Consider the following 16,255-nt stretch of genomic DNA (forward strand, 5'->3'; position numbering starts at 1 on the left):
TCCCAGTCACCACGTAAAAATATATCATATCAATGAATACAGTTTGCTGGACACATATGCAGCCCTTCCAACCCGTTGTTTAGACTGCCATAGTCCTCCAACTAAGACTAGATCTCTGGTGGTTTCCTACCACAGAGATATGCTATCATATACACAATATGAGCCTATTATTGTAGCTATTCTTTTCTCTGTCACAAACACACTTCAGACATTCCATTTTTAGGCTTCAATATGCAAAATAACTTCTTTATCCCAAATAACTACATGACTAATAATAAAGCAGGAATTGTACAACTGGGGTACTATTTCTCAATAGCATTAGTGAAACTACAAAGTATTTCTGTAAACAAGGTTCATGACTTCAAATAAAACATACCTTTCTTCATAAAATCTTGCCTACAGAAAGTCACACCAACTGGCAGTACCCATGTCTGCTGCTGTGAGAACACAGTTTGGAGTCTGTCTCATGAGATTAGCAGTTTCAAAGATCCAGCCTGCCTTCCTATCTGCAGATATTAATCCATCAGTTAAAAAGTACTATCAGCTGCATGCTGGTAGGAAACAAGTAGGGAAAACTGGTGGGGAGGAAAAAAAACCTAGGAACATATTTGACATAACTGACAAAGGACTTTTTTTCAAAAAGGACAAAATTACTAAATAAATTCTAAGACTTATCCTCGAAATTTAATTTGCTCTTCCCTTGATATCTGCCATTGATACAAAAGCAAGATTCTGTTTTGTAAGCTTTAAATAATTGAGGTTGCATTTCTTCACTCCTGTTCAATACTTCTGCAAAAGCTACTGGACTCTTATCAGGAAAGTACAGCACATCTTGTGAAAGTATCAACTCATAAAGATGCAACTCCTCCTTCACCCTGTGACTGTTCTTTCAGGGAAATACTACACTGGATTTGCTGCCTTTCAAATTCAAGGTGGAAGCAGAACTCAACATTTTAACTCAAGACCTGGAAAAGTCCTGCAATGTGCACATTCTTGCTTCTTGTCTCCCCATTCCCTCTAGTCTAGCAGCTACTGTCCAGGTTGTCCCAGCTTTGTGTTATGCCTGATCAGGTAAAAAACTCATCCAAATCGAAGATGTGAAACAGCAGTGCTAGAAAAATGCAATAATATAGGTATTTAAAATGCCTTCTTTCTATCAGGGAGATGGGCTACTTCAGGTCATCTTATCCACATAGCAGCACTGCCAGTGTTTCAGGTGTTAGCTCTTCTTTCCAAGGACTTCTGGAAAGGCAGCAGACCTGAAGTTTGTAAGAGAAATCCCTTTCTTCAAGAGCAGGATTTCCCAGTAGATATGTCCTTCTTTATCTGTATTCAGATTACACAGAATACTGGATATTCAGCACATCAGCACCATCACATCTGTCAAATCTTTTATCCACTTTTGCTCTAAAAATTTACTCCATGATTGATTCTTTTACAGTCTTGCTAGTAGCTCCCAGAAATGTAAGCAAAATGTTCACTGGAACAGTGTTGTCTCACTGAGTTTCCACACAGGCTAAGTATCAATTCTGAGCAAAGAGGATTACTCCATTACTGAATTGGTGCTAGAATCCAATATGAATTTAAATACTGCTGTTAAGTCATTCCTATATGACTATATGTAGAAAAATGATGATGTGCATATTCCTCCATTCTCACCTCTATCTGAAAGTACCAAAAAGCTCAAATGTCAAATACGTGTGTGTGTGAATAATTTCACAGTAATATATAACGTATAAGAAATTCTATTTGCAAAAATATTAAAGGAAGTAATGATGGAGCTTCTGAAGGAAGCCGATAGAAACTGAAGGAAGAAGCCCTCCCACGTGCAGATGAAGAAGCCAGAACATGAAGGGAAGAGAGACTGTTGGGGACTGAAACAATTCCCACCATTACAAGGACCAAATGTTTAATTTTCATTGTGTATGAAAATACAAACTCTCCCCAGCATCACACATCCCAAAACTAAACCAGTCTTTGTCATTGGTAATGACAGAGCAGGCAATGTTAGAGCCATGCAGCTGATATGCACACTCCTTTAGATTAACAAAAACCACCTGTGTGCCACCTGAGACCCTAAACAGTATTGAAAGCTACTCTCAAAGCTAAGTATCAGAAGCATTTTTGCTTTCCTTATGCCCTGTTGGCAGCATGAAATATCGATTCAAAACATGCAAACAACTGCTAAGTATCAGTCACTTGCAGATCTGGTGCAGTTTGAAATGGGCAATACCAACAGGCCAATACACGCTCTTGTGTTTGCACTGAGGGATCATATCCTTCCTCCAGCACCACACACATTTGGTTCCTCATGCTAAACCCCAAAGTCACTGCCTGATCCTCCAGATGTGCATGACAGCCTAAGGTCACCTCACACTGCTCTCTGACCTTGCTGTTTTCATGCTGGTTTATAGATGGGACAACAATCACAGTAGGCAGGCTGAAGAGACTTGATACAATCAGAAACTCCCTTCACTTCTGACTTCCCTCACCTTTCTTGATGTAGAAACTTGCTCAAAAAACTGCATCCTTTCTGACTCCCTGAATAGCTATCGTGCTGTGTAAAAAACTGAGACAAAACCTGCAAACAAAAATAGTTCATCCTGACACATCTAGCAGACACAAGGTATATGCAGTGCCACAGCAGTCCTGAAATAAAATCCCCTCTGTTTCTGTGCTGGGATACAGAGAGAATAAAACAATTCTTCTAAGCCATATCACAAACCTGTCCCTAAAATATCTCTGGTCAGTAAGATAGTTTGGGATGCCCTCAGCCATTATAGCTTAAAATACCTTAACTAAAGAGACCACTGTCACCCATGCAGAATTCTCTCCTGGCAATGCTGATGGTGACATTCGGACTGAAATAGCAATGGGTACATCTTAATTTTACTCTCTGTTCTGGCACTGCTAAATCCCTGATGCCTACTTGCAGCCAAGCAGCAAAAGAGTATCAGAGCTCTAGACCAATAAGCATAAAAAAACACTAGAGATTGTGTTGTGATAGCTATCATTCCTCTCCACAAGCACTGTTCCACTAGCTTCTGAATTTCATCCTCAATGTTACAAACCCTTTGTGGCAAATGGGCCTTAATCTGATTTACTACACTAATGACTCCAGAAACTTGAGAGAGAGGAATGAAAGCCTCTTAGTAATGGTGTCCTGGTTCACAGCAATTCATTTCAAATTTCATCTCTCACAAACAACTTCTGTGATATTGAACCAAACAAACTGTCTGTGACTCAGTTTCCCATCTCTGAAACAGAAGAAAAACCCACTTTTTTTTCTTCACTGTAGTAAGTTCTCTGAAACACATCAATTACTATCAGGCTGTCATGCAATCACACAGAAATAATTACTGAGCAGCAGACTCTCTTCCCTGGAAGAGAAAACTCAGGTCAATGTGGCAGCTGGCACAGACTCCAATGACTGGAGAATTTTTCAAAGAGAATAGCCATGACTCTGAGTTAATAACTATTATCACTAAACAGGACACAAAAAACAGCGATACTCAATATAGCAGGCAAGAAATTATTTAACCTTCACCCAGACTCTGGCTTCATTATAGCAAGTGAATCAAGAAATCTAGATCTACATACAAAACGACTGGTTATCTGCACATTACTTCGACAAAGGGTATGATGAACACACTCATAAAATGTCTGTCATTGCTCTGATCTTAATAAAAGGTTATATCACAATTCCACCTAACTTGGATTTGTTAGAACAAGCTTCTTTACACTTACCAGGAACATGAATTTGGAGATAAGCTAGTAAATGTTTATTTTGGCCTTATGTATGGTTGAGCTTCTGGCATATGTTTTATTAAAACTGCTTGTTCAAAACCACCCATATTTAGGTCTGACAGCCCTCCTACCTCCACTTACTAAAAGAACAATTTCAGTTACATAAAATACTTTCTGTTTCTGAGAGGCATGTGTTCTTTCCTCTTGTCTAGAGACCTTCATTCTGCACCACAAGGTGTACCTCCCCACCTACCAAGTATCTCTGAATCTGATGTTACCTGCCAAGTTCCCAAGAGTATTGAATTCTTACATTAGAGTTTTGTGTATCTGCTCTATGGCATCCTCCAGCTCTTCCTTCTGGTCTGGAACAAAGCGGTACTCCGAGACATAACCTGCAGTGTGCTTATATGGGTCATAGTCCCCCAGCTCAGCTAGAGGACACAAGAAGAAAACAAAGGTCACTTGTTTTCAATTCTTTACCTTAACCAAAAAAAATGTAATATATAATCCACCTACTTGTGTCAAGCCACCTCTTTCCAACTCTTTACTCTGCAGTCACACAAAAAAACAGAGTACAGAACTATTCACCGTAGCCCACATAAAACCAAGAAAAAAATGTCTTCAATCATTTTAAAAGAAAAATAGAAGTTTCAAAGAGCTAGAAGCTTTGACAAGAAATGCTTCTACAGGACTGGACATAATTTTGACCAAGTCAGCAAAATTGAAATTCAGTGACATTGATTATTTGACAGCATAAATAAAACGAATGCAGTAGGAAAGTCTTGTTTTATAATATCTCTGCCCTCATGATAAGATATAATATTACAGACAGAACCGATCCATATTATTGCTGGGAGTTCTAACACAAATTTCTGTGTGGGAATGCAAATGGAGGAAAATATCCCAAGACACCTGGCAGAACGGTCTAATGATAAGTGTTGCTCCTTGTGAGGAAACCCAAGACTTCCTTTTTCAATAAAATAATGATGCATTTACTAAACATTACATTCTTTTTCAAAGTAAAAATAACATTTAAAAGAATTTTCTTAAAGAAAAGAATATGATGAATAGCCAATAGAATTTTCTTTGAAACAACCATGAATTTGTATACATTAGTCATCTGTTTACATGTTGCAATGTAATTATAAAATAAATATGCACCTTGGTCAGATTTCACATCTACTGCTCTTAACTGTAATTGCACCTCTCTGAGAAACTCTGCAAATTTAGTATTTCAATTTTTTAATAAACCTGAGTAATGTATGTGTAGACTGGGCTTGTCTGAGGAGGACTTCAGAGAAGGTTTCTATCTGAAAATTGGTTTCAAGAGCCAAGAAGAAAAAGACTCAACCAGAATGTTGGAATGACATTGCTAGAAAAAGTCAATTATCTGTTTGATAGGGATGTTAAGAAGTTTCTCTGGAAAATCTCCATAAAAATGATGTGCCCATAGCAGGAATAAGAACAGGAATTACTACAACAGCAACAACTCCAGAATTCCCAATAGGAAAGCTGGTCTATTCTGGAAACTGCTATGGGCACTGATTTTTCCACCATCGTCACTGTAATAATCTGCAGTCTTTGATCACGAAAGGAGGAAAACAGCTCCTGTGCTGATGAAAGGATCTGTTCAGAGGCCAAAGATGACACCCAGACATAACCTGAATGGTGAAAGCTGGGCCTGTGGCTGGAGCATTACATACATAGAGAAGTGGTAAAATATGTGGCCCCGGCTTCTCCACAGGATCTCGGCAGCCGCTAGCTCCACCGGGAAAGATGCTACTGGTATTATTACACCAGCAGAGCCTCTCAGCTATTTCTGGATTCCCACAAACACACTTCATCTCAGTTTGGAAAAGAACAAAAGCATGGTCCAGCATGCCACCCTTGAAAAGGCTGTTGATCTCCGTGCTGATTCCTTGGGTTCATATGTTCAGTGTCTGACACAGACATTTCTCAGGTGTCTTTACATACTTTGAACAACTGCAAGCCCTAAATAAAAGAATAAAGCTTTTTATAGAGTTAATGGGAATGTATGCTTGCTGGTGCCTGGACTAACTTTAACCCACTGTATGTAATCTTTGCCATGCTTTAACTCTCCTCTCCCTCATAGGTTTCCTCATTGTTTTCCAACAGAATATCTGAGATTAGAATCACAGGAACAGGATATTAGACCAAAACAACAGTTCTAACCACCTTAAAAATTACTGAAGGACACATTTATTCTTTTTACTCATTTCTCATAACATGATGAAGATGGTATCATCATTGCTTATTTTCCTGTTTTATTCTTCTGGTATTTTTTCAGGGAAGGTATGTATGCCAGTAAAGTGAAATGTGCATTGCAAATATTTTTTCAGAGTAAGACATTTCATATTTCATAGATGGCAAAATTAAGTCAGAAATATTTGGACACAAATAAAACTGCCTGAACTTTAGCTTTTCGAAGACACCCATAATACATCATGAAATTCTGTATACTGTCCATTCTCACTTCATACAGAAGTTATTCTGCTTTCTATTCTAAAATGGGCATGAAAAGAAGACTGTTTTATATGTTCTCAGTGTTGTTGAGTCACACTTGTTACACCAATAGTACAATAACCTTTGTTTAATACATATCACTAAAGAGAAATCTACACTTAACATAGAACAAACTAGAGATACATGTCCCAGCACAGCTCATCACATGATTTTTCATTACCAATTTTGTTTGAATATAAAGCTTGAGCTGTAAAGGCAAAAGAATAATGAACTGTTATACAAACAACTCCTTTCTAATTGATTGCTTGTTCTATCAAGTTTGCAGGATATAACATCCACCTCTGAAAAGGTCACTACAGATGGGTGAATGTAGAAAAATGATAAATAAAATTAAAATTCTTCAGGTCAAATCACATCCTCGCTTCAAGCATAGATGCATTCATATTGACATAATGTGAGTTTTGAAAGAATTTTTTTTTTACAGACTCTGTGTTTGGAGGCTGCCAATAGCATTTCAAATCTGTAAATCTCCTGATGAAGGCTTTGTCATAATCTACATGTAATACAGAGTCAGTCATAAAGTCATGAATACATGATAAGACATTCCTCAGCAAGGCAAAGAGTGTTTAGCAGTCTTCAGACTGACTTCAGTTTCTTCTTTGCATTAACTTCCACATTGCTTCTGCATTATCTGTTCAGAATGGTCATCTACTTACAATTCTTTAGATTAAATCAATCACATTAGTTTTGTTCTGTTTTGAAATGAAAGCATAAAGTGTTAATGATGTCTTCAGTAACCACTAAAAATTAACCATAATGCAGGATTAAAAGAACTAAGCTCTCAGTTGGCCATAAGAACTTACACTGAATTATATATGCTCCCAGCTGTGCTGCAGTGTTGATAGGACAAGGCAAACGGCCCTGTAAAACATCTTGCTTTACCTGCAAGAAAAACTGATACCTAAAACACAAAGAGAAAGCAACGCTGTTATTTCAAGTCTGATGCACCAATCATTGTTTCAACATCATCCAGTTTACTCTAGACATATCATGTATCATAACTATGATAGTAAAAACCTGTATTCCTCTCTGAGGAGAGAGTGAACAATCGCATTGTACAAAGTGAACAATCTCAATTCCCACTGAAGCCGCTAAGTTCCTCACAAAACCAGACTTTTTATCCAAAGCTGTAGCTAAAGTACTTTCATCTTGTGTGCTGTCAAGTTTGTCATGCATATATTATACTGCCAAAGTGCTAGTTTGCTCTAACAAACACATCGAGCAAACACCGCTGTGTTAACTTCTGCCTACAAGCCAGACGGATTTTGCTGTGAAGCAATTACAAATTTGACAGGTTTTCATTATTTGCAAAGAGTAATCATGTAATGCCACAGATCATCAGCATCTCATAACAATAGAGTTTGTTCTTATATCCATTAAAGCAGCAAATACATGCTCCAAAGAAACACATTCATTAGCAAAAAACAGCTAACACATCACTGGATTTACACATGGGAGCAGAAATTATTATAAAGAAAAACAGGGCTTTTAATGCTTCCTAAGTGGAAGGACCTTTAAGGGTTCCTTCCAGCCTAAACAATTCTAAGGAGGTGGGTTGTGTGGGGTATTTTTTTGGGTTGGGGGGGGGTGTTGGTTGGTTTATTTGTGGATTTGGGGCTTTTGGGGGGTTTTCTTCTGGGGGAAAAAAGCCTTCCTTGCAAAATTTAAGAGTCTGCAGGAATAAATGCTCATATATATTGAGGGTATATGGCAACTCTATGTGTTTTGCAGAAGACTGTCATAGAGCTTTCTTAGACCCCCCCCCCAGCACCACCTAAGATATCAATTCTGCCTGACCATATACTGTGCAGACATGAACAGAGGCTTACTAAGCACACTAAAACATTTCTTGACTGTACTCGCACACCTAATCAGCAGTGCAGATCACTGACTGCCCTTATGATGGGGCAAAGAGAAACAGTTTCTTTAAATTTAGCCCCCTGCCTCCACCCTGCCTCCTGGGAGGAAATCACAACAGGTTTGGTGGCCAGAGTTCTCTTCCCAGGGCCATCTGTCTTTCCCTGTGAGCAGGATTTAAATGTTTCTGTAAAAATACAAGAAAACTTCATCAAACTTCCATGGTACAGGGGCATCCCATTGCCACCAGCTTAGAGTCTTACCAGCAAAGTCACAGCATTTATTAATTTTACCAGGTCAGCCTTGGCCTCGTTGTATTGAAGACTTCTATTCCTGTTGTTCCAGTATGGAAACAGAAGAAATTTCTCACTATGGTATAAGAAAATTATTCTGCCTGTGCTGCAACAACTGCCACCTTTGATTAAGGAAAATTAAAAACCTTGCATGCATTCAAATGAATTCTCATGTGTCACATTCTTAGGACATCTAAAGAAGTATTTAAGCACTTGTTAATGGAAGATAATGCACTAATTTTGTCTGCCTATGTATCCAAATTATCACATTTCCTTTTGAACCTAGAGCTGTCTGAGATATTTCATAAATAAAACAAACAGAAGACACTGTGTGAAAGAGTTCAGATAACCATGTGTGTGAATGTGCCTGTGTGCATGCATGTGCATGTGTTACTGTGTGCATCCTCATAGTTTGTAGAGGCCAAGGTTAGGTGAAAGAATCAGAAGCATGCAACTTTTCAATTTCCTTCACATATTTTTAGAAAGACCAAAAGGAATCCTCTTGAAAAACCATTCTGGAATTTAAGCTATGGCCAATGAAGAAGAAAATTTATCTTTCATTCATATCAAGTATTTATATTTGATAACCACATAAACTCTAAACTTGATTACAGCACAATATAAATACCAATGTTCAAGCAAAAGCTTTCAGATGTTCAAGAAAAAAAGAAAACCAAAGCAAGCCAGACATACCACAACAATATGCACCTGGCTGAAATACATTACTAGCCTGTGATCAAAAAACTACACTTTTATTGAATACTGTACCTTGTTATTTCTTCTTTAAGTTTACATGGATCCTCTGCATAAAATTTAATGCCAAAATACAGTGTGTATGGTGGTCCAGCTGAGGGAAAAAACATTAGGTGTAAAACTTAGTTATCATGAACTATTAATTGTTGTTGTTACTAGTTGACTACAAAACAGCATCTAAAAGCCTATCTTAATATTTTTTGAAACTTGAAAGTTTCAGAAAAAATATCCACATAGCAAATCCATACATCTATACTCATTACATGGGGAAAAAAAAGATTTTTATTATTATTTTTCTAGTCTTTTGTTTATTCACATCTTGTCTATTTGGAATCTTTACTTATTTTGAAGATTTCACTTTAGTATTCATTGCTCTCTTACTATTTCTCACAATTTTTTTGCTGCTTGATTTTGACCTTTAAATACTTTTTCCACTGAAGTTTTTTGAAAAATTTAATTGTGCATGAAATGTGATTCCCTGTCATAACTAATAATATTGAATACTAATCCCTTCCACACTTTCAAATATCTTACGGAGCAACTTTAATTACGTGCCAATTCAATTAAGAAATATTTGGAAAAGCTCCTCTAATTCACCTTTTACGAATGTTATTCTCCCAAAAGATTCAGATAACTCAGTACCAAAATTCTTACAGCTACATTTATTCCATGCATGCTCCACTTCTGCATCTTTTTGTAAAAGTTCTCCAAATCCTTAAGTATAATAATTTTATCATGTTCTTTAACTATAATAAAAACAACAGATTTAGTATCTGCAATATCTGAAGACTGACAGTAATAGCAGACATTCTATTATCAGTAAGAGGCAGAAGCAAAATGGAATGTAAGTTGGTTATGGTATGCCACAGTATAGTAGAGCAATCACAGCTGCTATAAAATTAAATACAAAAGTTAAAAATAGTACCACTTATTAGTCTAAAATAAAATTTAAGCATAGAAAAATCTTGGGACAAAAATCACACAAAATGCTGTCAAATGATAGTATGTGCAATATATGTGTGAAATTTTTGTACAGCTGAGAACCGCAATAACAAACTTGTTCAAGAATTACCAATCTGTTGTGACTAGAATGTAAATATTGTGCAGGCTGTACAGATGTAACATTGTTACTTCATCTTCAGATACCTCCTTTAAGAACAGATTAAATACATACTGTTTATCAATTCTTTATGTTCAGCAAGAGTCTTCGCAGGATCCAGCCAGTACTGCAAGACAGATAATTATGGAAATTAGTTACTTAACATGGAAAATTAATATAGGACAATTGCAATTCTTTATTTCCTCGTATATTCCTATTTATTAGCATACTGACACCCTTCAGTCTGCTAATGAGAAATTTGTGCCAACTTCTGATCAGAGAAACACTGTCTGTACAAGTCTAATGTTGCCCGTCATCTCGGGAGTAGGAAATCTGTTTGTTAAGAGTCACCACATCTCAGGCTCATGAGAAGCTGGCTCTACAGAACTATCATACTAAGTAGGATCCCTAGGGGTATTCAATGCCAGGCTGGATGGGGCCCTGAGCAACATAAGTCTAGTGGGAGGTGGCCCTGCCCATGGCAGTGGGATTGGAACGACATGACCTTTAAGGTCCCTTCAAATTCAAAACATGCTATGATTCTATGACAAGTACTCATTGACATCTACCTGATCTGCTATAACTAGCACAGTGATGTGCAACCTTAATATTCTCTTCCTGGGAAACTAACCTAAGCAAGATTACTCCAAATGACAGCAAGAACAAAGCACGTAAGATAGCAAAGAATGCCAGGGCTTCACTGGTTTTATGAAAAAACAAAACCTGTAGGGGAATATGTATGACAGCACACTTGCAACACCTGAGAAATACTTTAAGAACATACTAATTAAATTTTGTTCATGTCAACCAAGTATGAAGAAATGTGCTTAACGATAAGCAAAGAAAAATTAATTTATGTCTTCAGAAATGGTTCACATAGCAGGGGGAGAGGATGACTGGAAATTAGCACCAAGGTAGGGAGGGCACATACTCTTCCACCAGATAATTTACAGGACTTGCTGGACGTCTGTGTCAAAGGTGACCAAGGCATACCTGGTATGCCACAGAGAGATGTGCTATTACATGGCTTCCCATACTGTTTGAAAAGCAGACAATTTGCAGTATAATTCCCCACCGATTACTCTGCCCCATGTATCTCTAACATCTAATGAAAGTTATCCTGGTGTTACTGCTGACCACAGACCAGTTGTGTACTTCACATTATGACTATGCAGGTCATCAAAATCCTGCTTCTGTAATCCCTCTGGCTAGTTATTTCTCCCTTAGTTTGACATTTCTATGATTCAGTTTTGGACAAAAGTCCAGAGGTAGCTGCCAAGACCATTCTTTCTTTTCTTCATCCATCTTCCCTCATACACAAATTTTTTGGACCAGCTGAGATTGGCATCCCATCTTAAAACGCTGGAAATGGAAAGGCTGCAGAACACAGCTCCTAAAAAGAGCAATTTAAGGTACATTGAATCCACTCCCTTAGTACCCATACCTTTTGACTGAGGAACTACACAGGCCAATGAACATAAAACCCTCCCTACCTGCACCCCTGAATTAACCCTATGGAGAGTAAGAATATCTTGATTAAGCAAAAAATCTCCCCCTTCTATCCAGAGAACTTCTCTGGATTAAAAATAAAATTACTATTAGCATCAAGCAGTAAAAACACTGCAAAGCACTTGTGTGGAAAATATCAAGCAACTAATTTCATAAGTGGTTGTAAACAACTGTCTTTATATCAAGTTCTATAAAACATGTCTTATGAGGAGTGGCTGAGGGAGCTGTGGTCAATTAATCTGGAGAAGATGAGCCTCAAGAGGCACCTCACTGCTCTCCACAACTACCTGAAAGGAGGTTGCAGTGAGTTGGGATCTCTTCTGCCATGTCTCCAGTGAAAGGATGTGAGGAAACAGCCTTAAGGTGCACCAGGGAAGGTTCAGATTAGATACTAGAAGATATTTTTTCACTAGGACATTGGTCAGGTGGAATAAGTTGACGGGGGAGGTGGTGGAATCACCATCTCTGGAAATGTTCAAGAGGCATCTGGATGTGGAACTTAGACACATAGTTTCGGGTTGATTGTGGTGGTGCTGGGTTGACGATTGGACTAGATCATCTTGAAGGTCTCTTCCAACCTTGATGAATCTGTGTGAGTTTGTGATTACTTTGACAAAACATGAAAACAAGTAACTTCCATTAGCTGCTGATCCATCTGCAATAGAAATAGCTGTATGTGTTGTTCTTGGTCATTGCTATTTCAAATCCTGGAGTGTTTGTTAAGAAAATTCCCTAAATTTTGAAGGAAAAAAGTTATTCAGTACACGCTTGTATCAAATGCATCCAATAACTAACTATTCAAACATACATCCTCTTAACCTCAATAGAAGGTGGGAAGGGAAGAGGTGGTCACACTTGTTCGAACACCCTATTAGAACTCCAAATCAGCAACAATTTGTGCTAGCACAACAGGCTGGTAAGAGATCTTGCAGTCAACAGGCAGAAAAAGGGCAAAATAACTCTGCAGGGCGCAGTCTGCCTATGTCCTGTGGTCAGAATATGGTCTGACTTCTTGAAACTGTATGAACAACATGCTGTCAAGGGAACATGCTTATCTCTGACAATTTTGCATTACACTGCAAGAAATCAAAACTGTCCTGTTTCAAAATCAGATCAAAAATTGATCACAGAATAACTCCTTCATTAAGTTCTCCTGAACTGAACTGAAATTGGCTTCAGGATATACTGCCTTGTAGTCCTTTTTGCAGTTTAGATTTATGTGCATAGGTAGACTAATTATTCATTAAAAAATCGAATGGATATTGACGAATCGGCACTTCAGTTTGCAAGTCGAATACAGAACAGTTACAGATTTCTGGCTGTGCCTCTGCAACCTGAACTCCAGTCCCCTTGCATCTGTGTGATTCACTGGCTACCATAAGACAAACCAGGATTTGGCCAAGTAATTAAAGACTATATGGACACATGTAGACAATGAACCAAGACAGTCACATCACAACTTATTCTCACTAGGCTGTACTTGATTGGCAGTCAAATGATATTTTTTGTATGGTCTTCTGAAGGCAATTTCCAAGCTCCAGAGGGAATCTGAAGACAGGAACAGGAACAAATCTGGTTATTCCTATCACTAAATATCTCCTTTCCTTCCCCCCAAAATGGAACTGACAAGAGGAACTGTACTCTCATCCTTCAACGCTGTAAAACAGATTGCTGCTACTCAAGCTAGTAAATATAAGTATCAGCTAGCATGAAAAAATATGCTCTTTAGCCACAGGCCTCAAGATCAATGTGTACGGAAGTGAGGTTAAACACTCCAGCATGGTGAGGAAGAGTCAAGAATCTCGTCTGCCTTTTCATTTCTCCAGTAAGTATTTAGCAATGTGGCAATGCCACAAGCGTATGCTTAAAATCGTTGTGTAGCTATTTATTATTCAAAAGGCTGCCAAAATTTTCCTGAAGAACACAAGAGGTGGGGAGAGGATCAAGTGATTTCTTACATTTTATTTGCAAGACAAAGATGAATGGAATTTCATGGATAATGAAACGGCATTTTTCGAGCCAAAGTTAGACTATAACGATGAGAACATTTACAAATCCAAGAACCCCAACAACAGAGCCCTCCAAGCACAGGTACACACACATACATAGCGATGTGTATTAGGTACTTGCTAAAGGTGTGCATACACACATAAATAGCATTGGGTATAGTTACACTTTCAAGTTCGTAAGCTAAAGTGTCAAGAGAAATGGAACAAAAACCCCAGTGTCTTATTAATATAATACACTTGCACAGCAGTTGCTGACAACAAGCCCTACATTTGTGAATGCTCTGATACACAGACTTCACTCTTTTCATCTGTTTGGCAGCTAACATGCCACTTCTCAGTGCTTTCCCACCTGTATATCTCCTGCACAGACTTATAAACAGTTCATCACTGCTGCAAAGACATGGAGGACCCATCATATACTCATTCAACTGTGGGGGATACATTCTGTGAATCTGAAAGAAGCATTTAACATTTACAGACGAAATGGGAAAAAATCATTTTTAGTAGTCCTAATCAATACAACTATCCAATTACTAAAGAGACAGCTACTAGTTTACTAATTGTTCTTTATAAACACTATATAGTATTAGTCAAATATTTATTTAATAAGATTGATCATAATGGTATTAAAGAAAATACCTTTTAATTTTTAGGCATAAATTATTTTTTAAAAAAATAAAATTTTATCATACTGCATGTCTAAGAAAAAATAGGATCTTCAGTCCTTTACTTTTACAAATCTGGCTCCTGTACAAGCCAGATGTATAATCAGTATGCATCCAAGCACCATGCAGTATTTCATATTTAGCCCCTTTAAATGCCTAAAAACTTTTTTTCCACAAGTCTGGAATCTTCTTTTTTCATATCTGCACAGGGTTAAACTTGGGTCAAATTCCATGAACCTGCTTGAAACAAAGTATGAACTAGGTTGAAATGTTTGCTGTGGTATTAATCAGTGAAGGATCTGGTGCAGAAAAATCTATCAACTTCAAACTAAATCCTGGACTGTCTCAATTAGATTCTTGTGACGTTGCAGTCATCATGCCACACATGCCAGTTTGTGTTCACATGTACGAGAGGTAAAACCACAAGTTTGTAGAGGAAATCCATCATTTTTCAAGTATAATCTGAAATTATCAAGATTTTTCTACAACCTAAAACAACATTAACCATAAGAATTGTGTCTTTTTTTTTTTCTGCAAATGTTCACTGCAAAGAACATAAATCCGCTAAGCTCAAGATGTCCCTGTTATATAAGAAATGTAAAAATTATCAGGCAATTCCTACAGACAAATACATGTTTAATGATTGTCTTTTTTATTAGAATCTGAAGCTATATTGCTTATATTTAGTATTCGTATCATCACTGAGTACCCTGTTGATCCTGCTGCACTCTAAAAGATTACTCTTGTTACCTTTAACTCACCTAACCATTGAATTTGCCTACATTGTTTTAATCCATTAACATTGTTCTAAAATTTCTTGCTGCTACCCAACATTATCAGTCTCCATTTTCTTTCACCTGGTTGTGCCATCTATTTTAACAAACACAACAAGTCTTTTTCTTTCTAGATAATTCAGTATGCCATGCTTGTGGACAAATATAAGATCCATACAAAACATAGAAACAAAAAAAAACACCCCAAAGCCCAAGCAACAAAATACAAACTATGTATGATTCAACTATTTTTCTAGGATCTTGAGGTCAAAATATGCACTATATTGTATCACAGTAATTCCCAAGAGGACATTTTTGATTGCAAATCAAACTTCTGTTAAAATTATGCCCTTCTTTCTATAGTTACATTACATACAACCTGTTGAATCTCTTACCTGATCCCACTTGTTTATAACTTGGTCATCTGAGCATGCTGCAGTGATTTTATTAAATGCACTGGATAGATGATGAAACAACTTTCAAACACATGAGCTTGCACAGCAGGATATGCAATTCACAGCACAGGCTTCTGTTCTCAGCTTTGACACAGCTGACCTGATCTTTCATCACAGCACAGTGACTCAGAGTAGCAAGTTCGGCTTCACAAGAAACTGAGGCCTGCATCTCTGCTTTGTCTCTATGTGCCTTCTGGGCTGCACAGCTGAGACATATCAACATGGGCTACCTCCTACCTGCTGTGGGTCTGCATGCTCAAAACATAGCTTCTTCACATCAGGGGAGAAAAAAAACGTCTACATTACAGGGTGGATGCACGATACAGAGACAGGGCTTGGCTCCAATACCAAATGAACACAGGGATAGAGCCTTCTGTATATGTGTTTCTCCTCTTTGAGTCCTAAGAGAGTATAAGTATGTTGTACATTGTGATTACAATAGCCCAGATTAGCACTATGGGTAAGAAAAGAGGGATATTTGCACCATAGTCTGCTGTACAATGCAGACATGCCTTCTTCAGGCAGCCTGACCAATGTGAGATTGTAAAGTG

The 16,255-nt window shown here is 37.7% G+C and overlaps 1 protein-coding gene across 1 annotated transcript in view; it reads right to left on the reverse strand.

Moving 5' to 3' along the window:
* Positions 1-16,255, reverse strand: part of EPB41L4A (erythrocyte membrane protein band 4.1 like 4A) — a gene marked incomplete at both ends in the record, with an annotated part of 64,694 nt that overhangs the window by 44,101 nt on the left and 4,338 nt on the right. The window contains 4 exon segments of the mRNA XM_009076046.1: positions 4,026-4,178; positions 7,095-7,192; positions 9,210-9,288; positions 10,369-10,420. Of these exon segments, the coding sequence (XP_009074294.1) occupies positions 4,026-4,178; positions 7,095-7,192; positions 9,210-9,288; positions 10,369-10,420 (382 nt within the window).

The sequence above is a fragment of the Acanthisitta chloris genome, unplaced genomic scaffold, assembly GCF_000695815.1.
Source record: "Acanthisitta chloris isolate BGI_N310 unplaced genomic scaffold, ASM69581v1 scaffold146, whole genome shotgun sequence".
NCBI classification, from domain to species: Eukaryota; Metazoa; Chordata; class Aves; order Passeriformes; family Acanthisittidae; genus Acanthisitta; species Acanthisitta chloris.